General features: G+C 38.4%; 1 protein-coding gene and 1 long non-coding RNA gene across 2 annotated transcripts in view; one reads left to right on the top strand and one right to left on the bottom strand.

The window, feature by feature from the left end:
* LOC149091259 (uncharacterized) overlaps positions 1-18,744 on the top strand; it is a 130,540-nt gene that overhangs the window by 63,473 nt on the left and 48,323 nt on the right. The gene's annotated exons all lie outside the window — the stretch shown is intronic.
* Positions 1,745-3,409, bottom strand: LOC108657665 (uncharacterized). The gene is made up of 2 exons (XM_018110319.3): positions 3,213-3,409; positions 1,745-3,154 (listed from the first exon to the last, which is right to left on the bottom strand). Exons 1-2 carry the CDS (start codon positions 3,363-3,365, stop codon positions 2,642-2,644), a joined length of 666 nt encoding a protein of 221 aa, XP_017965808.2. The 5' UTR covers positions 3,366-3,409; the 3' UTR covers positions 1,745-2,641.

The raw sequence follows: 18,744 nt of genomic DNA, 5'->3' as shown, positions 1-18,744 counted from the left end.
CTCTTCTAATAATAATTGGAATGTACTATTCAATAATTTTGTTTTTTTTTTTTTTTGTGCAAGGTAACTTTCTTTGACTCGATGAACAGTTGCTTTGGGTTTTGATTGTTGTACACAGCGCAATGAAATTGTTTGTTGTTGTCCTTTTCTTTTAGCCAAACATTTTGATATTGCATTACAGAGAATTTTTTACGATTGTGTTTTTGCCAAAGAATTGCGAATCTTTTACAAATGAACGAAATACGCTTTGGCAAATCATCCAGGTCGGCTCTTTATACCCTGAACCCATTGAAAATGGGAAATCAGGGTATAATGGTTTTGTTAAAAGTATGTAACAGGCAGAAGGAGGCGTGGCAGACCCCACAAAGTATATATATTCTTGATCAGGGCGACAAGCTGAGTCGATTTGGCCCTGTCCGTCTGTCTGTCCGTCCGTCCGTCCGTCCGTATGTATGAACGCGTCGATTTCAGAAGATATAAGAGCTAGAGACTACATTTTTTTTTTTTGAAATGTCCGTATATATCACGCGCATATCGAGTTTATCACTAAAAAACGATAACTCATTCCGATAGTTTTTTATCGATAAAAATCCTTATCGATGATCACTTAAAAAATATCTCCTATATCTTTCAAGCTAGAGTCTCCAAATTTAAAATGTATATTAAGATTCATTTTATACAATTACGGTTTTTGTTAAAATTTACCCCCCACCACTAAATCCACCCCCTCACCCTCATCTTTGTAAAAGTCGTATATCAAATACTAGAGACATGTGCTTCGGTATACACATACATTTAAACATCATGATTACGTTCTGAAAGTTTCATTACGATCGTACGTCTAGAAATTAAATTATTCAACAAATAAGTTCTCATAATATTGCCAACACTGCAGCGCAACCCAAGCGCAATAGGTTATAAATTTATATCTCCTACATTTTTAGAGCTATAGTCTCCAAATTTTAAAAATATATTTCAATGCATTTTATACGATTTCGGTTTTTGTTATATTGGATACCGGCTCCAAATTCACCAGAATCCCCAGTGAAGGTCAGATATAGTATAGCTAATTGTGAATGATTTGACATGTTTTTTTTTTTAAATGCCAAATATTCAATAGAATATGTAGATCATATGCTGAAAGTTTCATTAAATTCGGTTTAGTCAATCGACGTTAAAAAATAACAAAATGTTTGGCCAATTAACAAAAGCACGTGCTGCAGCAACAGCAGTTTTCCAATACGTGTGCACACATACATGCAAACATCATCTAGCACATTCTTAGAATCACATCAGCAGTTAGTTTCGTTTAGTTCTGCTAGATGGCGTTGCATCAGTGAATCTATTTCAGTTTTGACATTGCAAATAAGAACAGAGGAGTGGCGTCAAGGTAGAGGGCGCGGCGCCCGATCGCGAGGTCTCTGGTTCAAATCCTGCTGGGCGTATTGTAGTTTTCTTTTAATTGCTTCAAATTTTTTATATATTTGATTAAATTTCTCTTATATATTTCAAAAATCGAAATTGAAATTTTAACCATACTATATGTACGTTTTTATTAGTTTGGTTGTTCTTGCACATTTTTAAAGTCACATCAGCAGTTAGTTTGACTTAGATTTGGTAGATGGCGCTGCAGCAGTGAATCTATTTCAGTTTTGACATTGAAAACCAGTTCAGAAGGGTGGCGTTAAGGTAGAAAGCGCGGCGCTTGATCACGAGCTCTCGGGTTCAAACCCAGAGCATGACATAATTCTTTTTTCTTTAATTGTTTCAAAATTTTTATATATTTAATTAAATGAGTTTTCTATTTCATTTATATTTTTAAATACATCGAAATTGAAATTTGAACCATACTAAATGTGCTTTTCTATTAGTTGGGTTCAGGGTAGTATCTAGTCGAGCGCTCTCGACTAGAGTTTTCTTACTTTTTAACGAAAGGGCTTTCGCAATATCTGAAAATCCTGCTGTGGAGATACTAGCTTGAAGGACATACGACATACAACTAAATCTACAGAAGGGTAATATCATAATTTAGCGTTGTCCCTATGATTTTTTATCAAAGCCGTTCGGGTTTACCTAGCTCCAACTTTCTCGACGAGAGCGTTGTATGTCGCCTGTCGATGTTAGATACAGGCTTTTTCTATGGCGTGCAGAAGGCTTCGAGGTGCGCACTCTTGCTGTGCTCGAACTATGTCTATGTCATATCTTATGTGATCCTGGCATGGTTAATAGTCAGACAAAGAAAACTTAAGAAAAGTTTGTGAAAAGTATGTAACAGGCAGAAGGAATTATCGCAGACCCCATAAAGTATATATATTCTTGATCGGGACGACGAGCTGAGTCGATATAGCCCTGTCCGTCTGTCCGTCCGTCCGTCCGTCTGTTTGAGTGGGCGATCTCGGAAGATACAAAAGCTAGAGAGCTGAAATTTAACATGCATACTCGTGAACATTTGAACATTATGATTACGTTCTGAAAGTTTCAGTAAGATCGTACGTCTAGAAATTAAATTATTCAACAAATAAATTCTCATAATATTGCCCACACTGCAGGGCAGCCCAAGCGCAGTCGCTGCCTACTTCGCAGTTAGCAGAGCACGGGCTTATGCGTGCGTCTGGATGCATGTATGTATATGTATATCACACTATAAATATGCAATGAGCGCAAGTGCCAGTGCGAGAAGAGCTCTGCCAGCTGCCCTCATGGCGGAGTTGTTGCACTTTTCCTCTGATTGCTCTACATAGTTGAGGTACTGGAGTTGTAGCATTTCTTTAAACTTGTTTTGGATGAAGATCTTCTGCTCATCGGTCAGGTGGCGGTTGCGTGTCCACACTTTGTAGAGCGGTAAGCTTGTGCTATCTGAGTTGCCGCAGAACAAGGCGTAGGAAGTATGGTCAGTTTCAAGCAACTTATAGGTGACAGTCATATTGCTAGATTCCTCGATATTCCAAGTGAAGATCCCATTCTTAGCATTATCATCCCAGAACAATGACTTGGATCGCTTCACGTTGTCCCATTTGCTGTTGGCGGCATCCACAAACTCAAGCTGCAGCTCCACCATATTCTTGTCGTTTGGGCTGTCGGGCACTGTGTAGTTCAGGCACTCCATCTTATCCAGGTTAAAGCCGCGAGCCGTCTCAAACCACAGGCCGGAAAGCTGAATAAGAGGTACAGCATTAAATGGTCATTCCTACGAATACGGTGCTTTAACTTACGCCTTTCAGATCGATTACAGTGCCCTCATACCTAGGGCAGTAATAGAATGGGATTTTAAAAGTAGTACTCTCTGGAACATCTGTGGTTCGCGCCCGAGCAGAACTCAGCGCACAACTTAAGATGATCAGTACTATACAAATATTCCCTTTCATTTGATCTGATACGAGCACTACTCTATTGCAGGTTCGTTTGGCAACTGCCCACGTTGGCAACAAAATAGGAATAAATACGGAATATATGTATTTACCTTATCATCGCTTATCTGATAAGCATTTATTTGGTTTTTTATTGCCCCTTCACATGTGCCTAGTTAATACACTTAAAAAATTTCCCTATTGAAATCACAATCGGTTGATTTCAATAAGGAAATTTTCAGCTTCAATTTCATGAATAAATATTATATGAGAAAAAATCTAAATAGAATATATTAATTATTAATAATGTATTAATTTGATAGTTTGGAAATATTTAAAATAATAAAAACACACTCAAAACTTGAAATTGGAACACATACTCGTGTATATGTACATACATACATATGTCGGCACGTGCAGTTCGTGCTGTGTGTGTGTGTGTGTGCGGCATTTCGCGAGAATGTTATTTCATCATAATGTGAAAATGATGGCATTTTGTAATTTTGGAAAGTACCGTTTTGGCGACAGCGTCACGCTTGGGCGTGGTTCGATGGTAGGCACAGTGTGCGACGCAAGGGAGTTCTAGGCTAAACCAGTAAGATATCCAAAAAATTTAAATGAGGTCTTTTTTATTGGCTATTCATTATGTATTAACGCCTTCCATTATTATTATAATGGTTTTGTTGATATGTATGTAACAGGCAGAAGGAGGCGTGGCAGACCCCACAAAGTATATATATTCTTGATCAGGGCGACGAGCTGAGTCGATTTAGCCCTGTCCGTCTGTCTGTCTGTCCGTCCGTCCGTATGCTTGAACGCGTCGATTTCAGAATATATAAGAGCTAGAGACTTCAACTATTTTTTTTAAATGTCCGTATATACAGCGCGCATATCGAGTTTATCACTAAAAAACGATAACTCATTCCGATATTTTGTTATCGATAAAAAACCTTATCGAATATCACTTAAAAAATTATATCTCCTACATCTTTCAAGCTAGAGTCTCCAAATTTAAAATGTATATTAAGATTCATTATTAGAATATTCATTAGAATATCAGATTGGAGGGTTCAGGGTATCTCCTAGTCGATCAGTCTCGACTAGAGCCTTCTTACTTGTTTTCATTAGCTTAGTAAACATTAATTAAAAGTAATAAAATTATTATATTGTTCATCATTTGGCGTCAAAACAATTAAGTATGCTCTAATAGGGGGTTCCCAACCAGGAAATACATTGAACCTTGACTAAACTGAGTTGATAGTCTATAATGGGTACATGTCATAACGCCCAGTGTCATAAGGTCCATGGGCGCTAAGACACACATTTTTGCGACATAAAGCCCACGGGCGCAATGACACTTTTAAATGTGACTTTAAAAAATAAGAAAACAAAACAATTACATTTTTAAATATTTTATTGAAAAATTTTAATGTGATTCTCAACTATTTGTCTACAATATGGGCAGAGCAATAAAGAGTTAGCAGTTCGAATTTGTAAATTTGTGTGGCACTCCAAACATATCTTGAAGTGGTTGCAAGGCAGAAGTACCACATCTCTCGGTTTGTCAACACAAATTATGCATTTTAATACATCAGTCATTTGACTGAAGTGCAAATTGCTGTCAATATCCTCCTCTTCAGAATCTGAAGGTAACTCTTCATTTTCGAAGCTGGTGTCCCACTTAATTATGTCATTATTTATTTCTATTTCGGAAATGTTTTTGCTCTCCAAATCCTAGAGAAGGTCTTCAATTTTATTTTCCTTTGCTTTTTGTTTTTTGCGCTTTGTGCTAAGAGCGGTTATATCGCCATCCATAGCACCAGCTAGCATAACGGACGAAGCATAGTCCTCATCTCGAATAACTTCGAGAAATTTGATAAATCGGCCATGCTTCTGTAATTTTCTCGATAATATCGCGTTGAAGGATTCTAAAGAGCTAGTTGTTCGCATAATCTGTGAGCGCACAGAGAAAACATCAGGTGTGATCTGGAAAAATATATTTTGGTGAATGATAAAAAACGTACAAAGGGTGATGAAACGAAGTTATTATTCTTACTTTGACCATCCATTCAATTTCAAAATATTTCAAGAACCGTTTGAGAATATCATGCTTACTTTTTGGTAGTTCAAGCATTTGGTCCTTCAAAATGGTAAACATATCAGAAATTTGCCAAGGCTGAATTAATGGGAGGCTGAGAAAAGTTCTGTACCATTTATAACAGTCTCTATTATTTTTCATTGTTGCACGAAAATTTGATATCTTTAAACTGTTGCGCTTCAATGCTTGACAATAGTGAAACCAACAGCCATTTAATGTTGCCATTGGGAAAACAGTTTTCAACGCTTTTCTTAAGGCCATCTCATAGTCAGTTGTAAAGCTTTTTGGCTGAAACTTAAAGTAGTTTGCATTCAAAAATGCAAAAAGGTGTTCGTAAGCATCAGTTGTTTTTTTTTTTTGTCATCAAAATGTATATAAATGGAAAGGTCTGTAACATGAAGAAAGATATATGTTAATTGAGAGCAACTAATTTGAATATAGCACAACAAGTATTTATGTACTTACGTGGTTTCTGTATTGATAATGAACAATAAGTAGTTGTTTAAAGCCGCATGAAGGGGTTATATTAAAAATTCCATCTATCAAAAAGTGACGCTCTCCTACATCTTTGCAATGCTTGGCGATAAAAAATACAATAAGCAAACTTTTCTTCTAATATTGTTGTCCTATAAAAGGGTTGCTGGTTGTGCTTTGAAGTGCCATATTCTTGCCGAAATTCGGTATCGTCAAATAGCAATTTAGTTTCAATTGGTGAATTTGGACTTTTCTACGTGACTTCACTCCGAATTCTAAACAATTGCCGTCTTATTTTCGGATAAGCAACTGAATGTCCAGTTTCGCCACTCTTTTGACACTCCTCATAAAAGATTTCACGCACTCGTTTTCTTTTTAAGTTATTTTGCTCACATTGGCTTTTTATATTATTGATTAGCTCGAGCTTTTTTATTAAATCTTGAGGAGACGAATGATTATGGCTGCACTCGAGACTCAGTTGAGTGCAAGCGCCAGCATTGGACAAGCTCACGGTCACATTGCAATCTTTAATATAACAAATATACCGCGAACTATTCTTCGAAGAACTTTTAATTTTAAATAATTGTTGCTGGCTTGGTAGAAGCAATAACTTCGAATTTTTTCGAAAGCCAGCAACAAAATTATATTCATATTCCATTTTAAGTGCACTTTGCCTGAAGATTACTGACAAACTGATGCCAATTATTCTTAGCAAATGCGCCAAGAACGTGTAAAACACCAAAACAGAAGAGATAACATATTAAACGGTACTTTTGGTACGGTTCTTTCATCGATTGATAATGCGCTTTGCAAGTTTTTAGAAATTTTGGGCGTAATGACACTCTTCAATTGTGTCATAGCGCCCTCGGGCGCTATTTCGCTTTTGGAGTGGGCGCTAGTTCACATTTAAAAGTGTCATTGCGCCCGTGGGCTTTATGTCGCAAAAATGTGTGTCTTAGCGCCCATGGACCTTATGACACTGGGCGTTATGACATGCACCCGTCTATAGTACAATAATTAAATGCATAATTTAATGGAAATACAAAGCACAGGGAGTTGCTGTTACTCTTGGCATAGTTTTCCACTACTTCATCACACAAACGCAGTCGCATGGCCGTACGAATGCACTCGCACTCGTAAATCGAATCGGGAGATAGTCAGACATCATTATCCCCGATCTGAAACAATAGAAAAGTAAGAAACGCGTAAAGAGCAGAAAGATAAGATGGGTAAACTGTCTTATTCCAAGCTGAGCCAAAGCTGAGATGGCATAGTTAATTCATCTGGGCAAACTTAGAGCTGATTAGTATTGTGACATTTTTTTTGTAGAAATAGCATTTATCTGACTTCATGGGAAACGATAATTAATGAATATTTATTACCCTTATAATTATAAATGATATTTGAAATTTGATAACACAATACAAGTAAATTGGTTGAGATTGCGTTATTTGAATTAGTCACTGCGAGGCCAGAGAAGGTTTCGGTTACATTTTTTAGCCAATAGAATCAGTAGCAGAGCTTTGGTATTTTTGAGCTTAGCCTCCAATGTTTTGGAAACCATCGGTTTCAAAAGGGAAAAATATATTTAATATTTGGTTACATATGTAGCAGGCCAGTACAAGACCTGAGGGACCACCACTATGGTTTAACCATCGATATATTCGCATCTATCAAGAGTTAACCATGTCGACGGCCGAGGAGGTCGATACTTAGCGTGCCATTTTTTGAGTAATGGAAGAAGAAGAAAAAGTTTGGCAGAGTTAAGCTTGATTTGAGGAAGACAAGACGTGTAAAAGTAAAGCGAATAAATAAAAGCCTCCGACACAAAATAGTTTCACTGTGGTCTTAGATATTTATGAGAGAGAGAAAGAGAGAGAGAGAGAGAGGAGAGCGAGAGGATGTTAATAATCTTTAGTTTTTGTGATTTACGCTCGCCGCATTCATACAGTCGCCCAAACGTGCGGACAGACTCATCAAAAGACTTACTGTAACCTTAAAGTTAATTTCAATTATATATTAATTTCTAATCAATAAATAAAATCCTATGTAACAAACACAGCCCAGTTTATTTTCCTCTGTTTTTTATTTAAGTTAATAATAAAGTTAAGCCAAAAGAAATCTACTGTCGACTAGCATATCAATGACATGACTCAACCCAGCGTAACAAGTGGCCGAAGTACAATGATTCCTGGTTGCATGACTCAGCGGTGGGCCTGTCCGAGCAGAAGCGCAAAAATTGTCACCGTCAGAGACAGAGGCTGAAGTTGTCGCATCCTTCACGCAGCATATGGCTGGAATTGGACGCGCTGCTCGCTGTGCTCCTTTAAGTCACGAGCGAGGTGTAGGGGGGGGGGGGGGGGGGGGCGGCGGCGTCGCTGTTGCTGGCACTGACGGAAACTGAAGTGCGGACAAAGCAAAAGTCTTTGACGTGGCTTAAAAGCGGCAGCATTCATGTTTCCTTACTTAATGAGAACCGTCATATACATTTCGTGTTGCTCGCTTCAGCTTTAATGAATGACTCAATGAAATAGTCAAAGGCTAATTTACTAGTTAATTATACCAATCGATTGTTCTCTGCTCTCTGCTTTGTGGTCTCTTTCTTTATATCTATCTATCTTTCTATTCTCTATGTCTTTCTTAGTTACTTACTTTTCATATTTTTGCAAGTTCTCTCTAAATCGCGTTTGCCATGCTTAGGAAATCTATATTTATGTGAAAACTGATAATATTTTTACTTACCTCACACGTTTATAAAGACATGCCTATTTAAATATTCTCGAATACATTGATAGATTGGCATATTGAATCACAGTGTACTGTCAGCTCGCTCTAATATAATATAATACAGATTTAAACAAGCTCTAGTCGAGACTGCTCGACTAAGAGATACCCTGAACCCTTCAGGTTGATATTCTTATCATGCTGCACTTCATTCTTGCACATTCTTGCACGTACACATACATATGCACCCACCCATACGCGCCCGCACTCTGCTAACTGCGCAGTAAGCAGCGAATGCCCTTGAACTGCGCTGCAGTGTGGCAATATTATGAGAATTTATTTGTTGAATAACTTCTTTTATAGACACACAATCTTAATGTAGTTTTTAGAGCGCAATCGTTTGGTCAAAATGTGTGTACATTCCAAAGCACAAGTCTCTAGTACATAAAGCACAAATTTGGGGAGAAAAGGGCGTGGTATCCAAAATCGGTTGACTACAAAATGTTTGTATTTATCATAGAAGTCTCCACGTTTTAAAAGTTATCAGATGAGTTATCGAAAAAATACTGCGTGTACTGCGTGTGGTATACACGAGTATGCACACAAAATTTCAGCTCTTTAGCTCTTATATCTTCTAAGATCTTGGCGTTCATACGGACAGACGGACGGACGGACAGACGGACAGAGCTATATCGACTCAGCTTGTCGTCCTGATCAAGAATATATATCCTTCACGGGGTCTGCGATGATTTCTTCTGCTTGTTACATACTTTTTCACAAAAACATTATACCCTGATTTCCCATTTTCAATGGGTTCAGGGTATAAAAATAAAACAATTAAGAAAGCTCTAGTCGAGACTGTTCGACCACGAGATGTCCTGAACCCTCCAAGCAACTGATATTTCAATAATAATTCGCACAAACACACACACGCATACATACACACACACGCATACATACACACACACGCATACATACACACACACACTACATACACAGGCGACTGCGCTAGGGCTGCGCTGCAGTTTTGACACTGTTTTGTGAGTTTATTTGTTGAATAATTCAATTTCTTGACATACAATCTTAATGAAACTTTCAGAACCTAAACATAAGTGTATGTACATGCCAAAAAACAAGTCTCTAGTTTTTGAAATACGCCGTTTACAAACATGAGGGTGAGGGGATGGATACAGGGGTGAGGGGTAAATTTTAACAAAAATCTAAATATATATTTTAAATTTGGAGACTCTAGCCTTAAAAATGTAGGAGAAATAATTTTATAACTGATTTTCGATAAAGCTTTTATCGATACAAAATTTCGGAATGAGTTATCGTTTTTCTGTGATAAGCTCGATGCGCGCGCGTTATATACGGAGATTAAAAAAAAAAAAATTGAAGTCTCTAGCTCTCATCATTTGAGATCGACGCGTTCATACATACGGACAGACGGACGGATGGACAGATGTACAGGGCCAAATCGACTTAGTTTGTCGCCCTGATCAAGAATATATATACTTTGTGGGGTCTGCCACGCCTCCTTCTGCCTGTTACATACACTTCAACAAAGCCATTATACCCTGATTTCCCATTTTCAATAGGTCCAAGGTATAAAAAAAAGAGATGTCCACTTTAGAAAACTCTTTATTGTCGGCTGCAATGTCGATGCTGTCATGTGCTCTGCAATGTACAAAGGATATTCACACGCGGCTCACTGTACCGGGTGAAATCAACTGCCAGTTGCGATGGAAAGACGTTTGGGTTAACCCACAGACGGCGGTCAAAGCAAGTTGGCCATAGAGCAAACAGGCAACAAATGTTGATTTCCTTGTTGTTGTTGTTGTTGCTTTTGTTGTAGCTGGTGTTGTTGCTGTGGCTTTTACGGTGCGGTGAGTTGAGCCCTACCGAAACAAAAACTTGTGGCAGCATTAACAACAACAAAAACCCAAACTAAAATGCAAGGACAACAAAAAACATTTAAGAAGGATGCGAGCGTGTGTAAGAGAGCGAATGTGTGTGTGTGGGCTTAGCAACAGCTTGAGGTACAGCAACAGCAGCAGCAGCAGCAGCAGCAGCAGCGACAGTAGCAATGGCAACTGGCAGCAACAGCAAGAGTAACCGTTATTAAAGATTTTGAATACCTAATTATGAAAATGTCAGACGCAAATGTTTTTTTTGGGGGAGAAAAGCACATAATCAAAGCATGAGTAGAGTGAACGAAAGACAGAAGGGGGAAATGAGTGGGCAGGAGAGAGACTGAAAGAGTGAGAGAAAGAGAGCCAGTTCCTGCTGTGGGTCGTCGGCTGATGCTGCTTGAGTATTGTTGTTGTTTTAACTATTATTGCGGCTAACAGCAGCAACAAGAGCGAATTGTGTTTGTGATGTGCCTGGCAGCCAAAACGTTTCACTTCTCTTTGCTTCTGCATCAGCAGCAGCAGTTGTAGCTGTGCAGCAGCAGTACCAGCAAAATATGAAAAATTTCATTTTCATGTCACTCAATTGAATTCCCATTCAAGTTTTTCTTTTATTTTCCGCCTCTGCTGCTGCTTTATCCTGCCGACGAAGGCAGCCACAGCTCTGCTCTTGCGGTATTTCATATTTTGTATGTGTCTGTGTGTGTGCGTGTGTGCATGTGTTTTGTATTTTTGGCTTTTTCAACTAAATTAATTGCCTACGGAATCGTAGTTTGTTGAAAGCTCACATACAAATACAAATACAAAATGCCAGCAACACACACAAGCCGACGAGCACGAGCTATACACACAATCACTCACACTTACACACAAAAACACACACATACACACGTGACTAGCCGACAATGGCAAGCCAAAAGTCCTTTTGCGAGTTTATGGCAAAAATAAATAAATTTGGGATTATCTCAATGGCATACAAGTCATTTGCAGCAGAGTTTTTATGCTTTACATATGCTAGGATTCGCTTGCTCCTCCTCTGGCACCCACCTCTCGCTGCTCCAGTTTCTCTCCTGTCGCCTTCTCTCAAGGTGACATTCAATTGGCAGACAACAAACGGCCGGGTAGGGGCGATGCGGGACAGCATGGACCCGATTGAAGCACGTCAAATGGATCGGTATAACTGGACAGGCCCACGAGCATTAAGTCAGAGCCTTAGGTTAGCATTGTACTCAGAGGCTGCTTCCATTAATGAATTGACCAAAGTGCCAAAGCAAATCTCTGAGAATGTGTTAGTGCATGCGGGTGTACAGATACATGTACCTGGGCATTCTTGCACCATCCAACAGTCATTATATTATTAGGTATTGATATATATATTTGGATTGTATTTCTATACCGTGAACCCATTGAAAATGGGAAATAAGATTTTGTTATACCCTGAACCCATTGAAAATGGGAAATCAGGGTATAATGGTTTTGTTAAAAGTATGTAACAGGCAGAAGGAGGCGTGGCAGACCCAACAAAGTATATATATTCTTGATCAGTGCAACGAGGTGAGTAGCCTTGTTCGCCTGTCTGCCTGTCCGTCCGTCCGTCTGCGTCTCCGTATTTTTGAACGCGTCGATCTCAGAAGATATAAGAGGTAGGGACTTTAAATTTAGTTGAAAATGTCTTCTCGTTATTTAGTGTTCGATTAAAAGCATTATCGAAAATTAGTAATAAATTAATTTCTGCTACATCTTCAAAGCTAGAGTTTAAGTGTTCATATGGATTTTTGGTAAAATCTACCTCCCACCTCCTCACACGCACACTTCAAATACTAGACGCTTGTGCTTTGGAAAATGCACGCATTTCGATGTTATCATCTAAGAGTTTCATTAAAAAAGTCCATTCACAATACAAGTTATTAAGCAATTAAGATCCCAAAGTAGGCCCATACTGCAGCCAATGCATGTTTATGTGTGCTTGCGTATGCCTGTGTGTGTGGGCGTGTGTGTGCATGCGCGAATAGTTATTGAAATATCAGTTGCTCGAAGGGTTCAGGGGAATTCGCAGTCGAGCAGTCTCGACTAGAGCTTTCTTACTTGTTTAACATTCATTTACTGCAGTTTTGAGTAACTTGAGTTGATACTCCAAACACTTTTTGATGAATATTATAACTTTAATAATGGACTCATCAATATAATGATATATGCATTTAAATAAACTTTGATATACCTATCTCTACCTTTCCTCACGTAAGTATATAATAAATATTCGCCAATTAAAAAAATCAATCTTCACACCCATATTTATACATGACAGCCAAACCTAAGAAAATCCCAAGAAAAGATACTAAATTAATATCAACATATTCTCCAATATTTTTATTCATAGGGCTCATGTTGACAATTGTTTTACGTTTCAGATAAGATTCGAACGCTTCGCTCGTGCCGAAATTTTTGATAGCTGACATAACTCGAGCAAACGCAATTTAAGACTTTTAAGGCCATACTCAGAGTACCCACACACACACAGAGTTGTTGTTGTTGTGCTTTCGGGTGGCTTTTGTTTAGCTACTGCCAACTGCAGCGACTGCTTGTAGTGCTGCCGGAATCAGGCTGAAGGCGGCTTTTGGATCGCTTTTCATTTTTAAGCATTTTTATTTTGCACAATTTAAATATAAATTTCACAAAAAAAGTGACCAGCCGCTCGGCATTGACGCCTGCTGCTGACAAGCTGACAGTGCTTTCCCCAAGCGCTGGCCTGCCTCACTCAATTCTCCACTCTGACTGTCGACATTTGCAGTAGTCATGCTCTTGCTTGAGTAATTAAATATAATTTTCTTTTGCGTTTTACACGGTCAACAACAATGACAGTTGCCGCTGCTCAGTCAGCTATCAAATGCAGCGCCTGATGTCAGACAGCGGGTTGCTGCTGCTCCTGCCACTCCTGCTGCTGTTGTTGTTGCTGCGGCTTTGGCTGGCAGCAGCTTTGACAGCAAAGGGATCTATGCGTAAGCAAGCCTTTAAGGCATTGCGCATACGCCGTGTACGAGGCGTCAATAAATTTGTGCAAATATTTGACAATGTTTTTTACATGCCATAAATAGTGTGTGTGTGTGAGCAAGTGAATGTGTGTGTATGTTGGCAGCTGCAGCAACGCTGACAGCAACATCAGCAGCACTCGCATCAATTTTTGTAACATGTTGCCAAACACGACTAAAGCTATGGCCACGACGCCCACTCCCCCAGCTGCGGTGGCCACTCAAATGTCGTTACGTTGTTGGGTCACGCCTGGCCCCATGTTCCATGTCCGTGAAGGGAGCAGCAGCAACAACAGTAGAAGCAGCAACAGCCCCAACAGCAACTTTATTGGCGCAACAATTATGCGTACCTAATAAAATGGTATGTGATTTTCTGTTTTTATTCAATTATTTTATACAACTATAAGCAGATTTGCCAAGAGAAGCCATCATATTCGCTTCTATTGACCTCAGCCAGTATGAGTGTGTGTATGTGCATGAGCAGAAAAACATTTAAATCGACATCGACAGCTTAGCGATCTATGAATGTTAAAATAATTAATGCGTTCAATTATTTCAAAACGTGTTTCGGCATTCAAACGAACTCACGAAATTCGTCGCCTCATGCGGACTAACCCATAGAGGACTAAAGCAAAACACGATGCAATGGAATAGGATGAAGCAAGAGTTTTTTCTTTTCATCTCCAGATAAAATTTTATTAATATAACATTTCTTTAATTATTTATATTTATTATAATCACCACATAGATAAATAAATATGTCTAGATATTACTCGGAGTATACTAGCCAATGTAATTGGGTCTCGAATCAGCCAGAATCGTAATTTGAAACTGAAAGCTCAATTTTGTTTGCTACAATATTTATAAATATTCATAAAGTTCGAAGGAGATGTTATTTCTCTCTGCAAACAGATTCCGAAAAAGTCGATTAAAGGAAAGTGGTAACTACTTTACAAATGGAAAACTTACTTTGCTTTTTCAATTGATCGCTTACAGATATACATATCTAATCTGTTTCATCCGATCTCTAATCTGTTTCCAATTTCCAGCAATTTTTTCTGTTTCCATTTGCCTGTTAAGAAGGAAAGTGAATTACGAAAGAGCTATGCTGAAGCTAAAGATTAATCCATTGCGATTGGCTCAAGCTTTTTATGCCCTCAACCCATTGAAAATGGGAAATCAGGGTATAATGGTTTTGTTGAAATGTATGTAACAGGCAGAAGGAGGCGTGGCAGACCCCACAAAGTATATATATTCTTGATCAGGGCGACAAGCTGAGTCGATTTGGCCCTGTCCGTCTGTCCGTCCGTCCGTCCGTCCGTCTGTATGTATGAACGCGTCGATCTCAGAAGATATAAGATCAAGAGACTTCAACTTTTTTTTTAAATGTCCGTAAATAGCGCGCGCATATCGAGTTCATCACTAAAAAACGATAAGTCATTCCGATACTTTTTTATCGATATAAACATTATCGAAGATCACTTAAAAAGTTGTATTTCCTACATCTTTCAAGCTAGATTCTCTAAATTTAAAATGTATATTAAGATGCATAGAAATTAAATTATTCAACAAAAAAGTTCTCATAATATTACCAACACTGCAACGCAACCCAAGCGCAATCGCCTGTATATGTGAGTGTGTGTGTGTGTGCGTGTGTTAGTTTGTATGCGTGTGTATGTGTGTGTGTGCTAATTATTATTGAAATACCAGTTGCTTGTAGTAGTGCTGGGCGCAACATCGATGTAACATCGATACATCGATGTTTGAAATAAAACGATTGCATTTATTTGCATTTATTTATTTCTTTATTTTATTTATTATTTATTATTTTTGTAGGATATTAGTGCTGGCAGGCAATGGACAAGTTTTTGAGAGATGTTAGCGGCAATGGTATTATTAGCATTCAATTATATTTATATTTCTGCATATATGTATTTATGTGTTATTTTTGTGTAGATCGCAAATCAACAGTGGAAATTGACGAAGGAGAAACACCCGTGAAAAAGATAAGGTATAGACAGTCGGAAGTATGGAAATTTTTTACTAAATTGCAAGTGGCAATACCAGTAATTTACCTGGCTACTTAAAAAAGAATGCATCCGACGTTAAGAAATATTTATGCGTGCCAGCAACTTCTACGGAGAGTGAGAGGATGTTCAGCAAAGCTGGACTACTGTCAGCGAAAAAAGAAGCTCGCTGAAGTCAAAAAATGTTGACATACTGGTCTTCATCAACAAAAACGATTGGGTCTCAAATGAGACCTATTAGAATATTAGATGGTAAGTTTCCCATACTTAGATTAATTTAAAAAAATGATATAAATAACAATCTAATTGCAGATCTTAATATACGATAATTACAAAAATAGACTGATGGAGTTAAGTTTTGATTTAATTTTATTAAGAATATAAACATTGAATTCATTTATAATAAAAAAAAATCCCGATTTTTCATCGATACATCGATGTTTTTGATTGAAAAACATCGAAACATCGATGTATCTCCAGCACTAGCTTGTAGGGTTCAGGGGATCTCGTAGTCGAGCAGTCTCGACTAGAGTTTTCTTACTTGTTTTTAATTGAAGCCGTATATGAATAAAGTGTGTCCTTTGCTATTTATGGTTGATATTTTGCAGTCTTGTTGTTAACTGTCTGAGTTTGTTTATCAGCTTTCTGTTTGATTGTCTGCCTGCTCTCTCCATTCTTTTCCCTTTCACATGTCCAGCTCTCTACTTGTCTAAGCAGGAGCAGGATGCGTAAACATGAGGTATGTATTTACATATATACATGCAAAGCGTAAACGTCTGTACCCTGTACCCCAGTACAAAAGGGCAATGCCAGTAAAAAAGATTAGGAACTTCTGTAAGCTTTGATTAGTAATTTCAATCTATTGCAGTCATGAGACCTATATGATATCAACATATATGATATGAGGTCTATACAAATCTAAGTTTCTGCACAATGGAAACTCTTGTTGCCAAAGGGTTAATCTGCGAACGAGTGTCGCTCTGTCGATTTGAAAATCTATTTTCAGCAACAGCAGCAGTCGAGCAAGCAGCACACACAATGTGGACAGCACTGGCAAAACATAATAGAAGAAAGACTGAAAAAAGATGAGAGAAACCAAATATGTTAAGCGCCATCGTCCTGATGCCTGCTGCCTGCTTCATGAGATAATGCCCAGCTCTGAGCTGATGTGTGTTTGTATATTTTTCTAAAAATTTGCACGCATTTCATTGTGGTTGTTGTCGTTGCTGTTGTTTGTTTGTTTATTTGTCGCACATGTGTGCGGTTCCCAGCAGCAGCGCCCCAAAAAGTATGCAAAGCAAAAAAGCGGTGGACGCCACAAACACGCACACATATACTTATATACCATTGTGTGTGTGTGTGCTGGAGTGTGAGAAATGCGGGAAATGTAAACGGAATTGTTTTGCTTGCTCAGCGTTTGTGTGTGGCGAAGGGATAATGACAAGCTAGAGGAGAGGCATACAAACTCCCCACACACACGCGCACACACACATTGCATTGGCAGGCGCAAGGTGATGACGTCGACGCCGACGGCAACCACGCTGTGTTGCGTGTCTTATCTACGATGCGGGAAAACACGCACGCAACCGAAGCAGGCGGGTTGACAACAGCACGAACAGAAAGCTGATTCCTGATGGTCCTTTTGCACTCAGAACGGAATGCGACTGTAGGCGACTGTTTAGTTGAAGCAATCACAAAGGATTTGCATTGTGGTCGAAAAGTGGCTTTTGCATTGTCCTTACCGTCTTGGTGTTCGCCAACGCAAATTAACTGAATACCAAAAGTGTGCATTGTAATTGTTCCTAATAAGACAGATAATGCATGACTCCATCGCCATCTTTCCCCACCTCTAAATTCGCCCCATCAACCTCACTTTTCTAAAAGGCGTATTTCAAGTACATACATTTAAACATTATGTTTACGTTCTGAAAGTTTCATTAAATTCGTACGTGCAGAAATTAAATTATTCAACAAATAAATTCGTATTATACTGCATACACTGCAGTGTGACTGCAGCCCAAGCGCAGTCACTGCTTACTGCGCAGTTAGCAGAGCGCGTTCTAATACGTGCGTGTGTATGGATGTGTGTTTAAAAGAAGTGTAGAGTTAGTAGAATATCAGATTGGAGGGTATCTCATAGTCGAGCAGTCTCGACTAGAGTTTTCTTACTTGTTTTAAAATGTCCGTATATACGGATGCATTTTATACCATTTCGATTTTTGTTAAAATTTACCTTCACCCCTATATCCACCTCCTCACCCTCATTTGTAAAAGGCGTACTTTAAATACTAGAGACTTGTGCTTTGGAATGTACATACATTTGAACAGTATGATGAGTTCTGAAAGTATCATTAAGATCGTACGTCTAGAAACTAATATTCAACAAATAAATTCTCAAAATATTGCCAACACTGCAGAACAGCCCCAGCGCAATCGCCTGTATATGTGCGCGTGTGTGTGTGTGCGTGTGTTTGTTTGTATGCGTGTGTGTCCGAATTATTATTGGAATATCAGTTGCTTGTAGGGTTCAGGGGATCTCGTAGTCGAGCAGTCTCGACTAGAGCTTTCTTTCTTGTTTTACTTTAAATAGGGGCTAAATGGTTATTGTCGATTCGAGTGGATAGATCGACAGACAGCAAGATGACATTGTATAAAATCAAAGTATACCCTTTCACATCATGATATATGTATAAATGAAAAGTGGCATGAGAAGCGTTGTCGAGCGGTGTGACAGCCTATTTACTCAATAGCAACAGGGTGGCAGCCTCATTTAAGGCGAAGTCAGTTATTGAGGGCGTTGATGGCATAAGAAGTATGAGTAGACATTAAAAGAAGAAAGGCGTACACGCTGGTGGTTAGAGGTCAAGTAGTCACAGTAATCTAAAGTTGTTTAAGTTCTTAATACTCTATTAATCTCAATTACAAATACTCAATCTAAATAATAAATACACAGTTATATACAAAATAATTGTTACATAAATAGAATACAGGAACATATAAATATATATTCCAAGTTATTTTTGTCTTAATTATAATAAAATATAGCACATATATGTATAAATTTATATATTTCTATGCTATATAAGTCGAAGCACATACAAATTTAAAATATTGCTCCATTCAGATATATATGAGATT

The sequence above is a fragment of the Drosophila navojoa genome, chromosome 5, assembly GCF_054131105.1.
Source record: "Drosophila navojoa isolate 15081-1374.11 chromosome 5, UAZ_NAV_1.0, whole genome shotgun sequence".
Classification (NCBI taxonomy): domain Eukaryota; kingdom Metazoa; phylum Arthropoda; class Insecta; order Diptera; family Drosophilidae; genus Drosophila; species Drosophila navojoa.
This window is presented reverse-complemented; position numbering and strand designations above follow the sequence as displayed.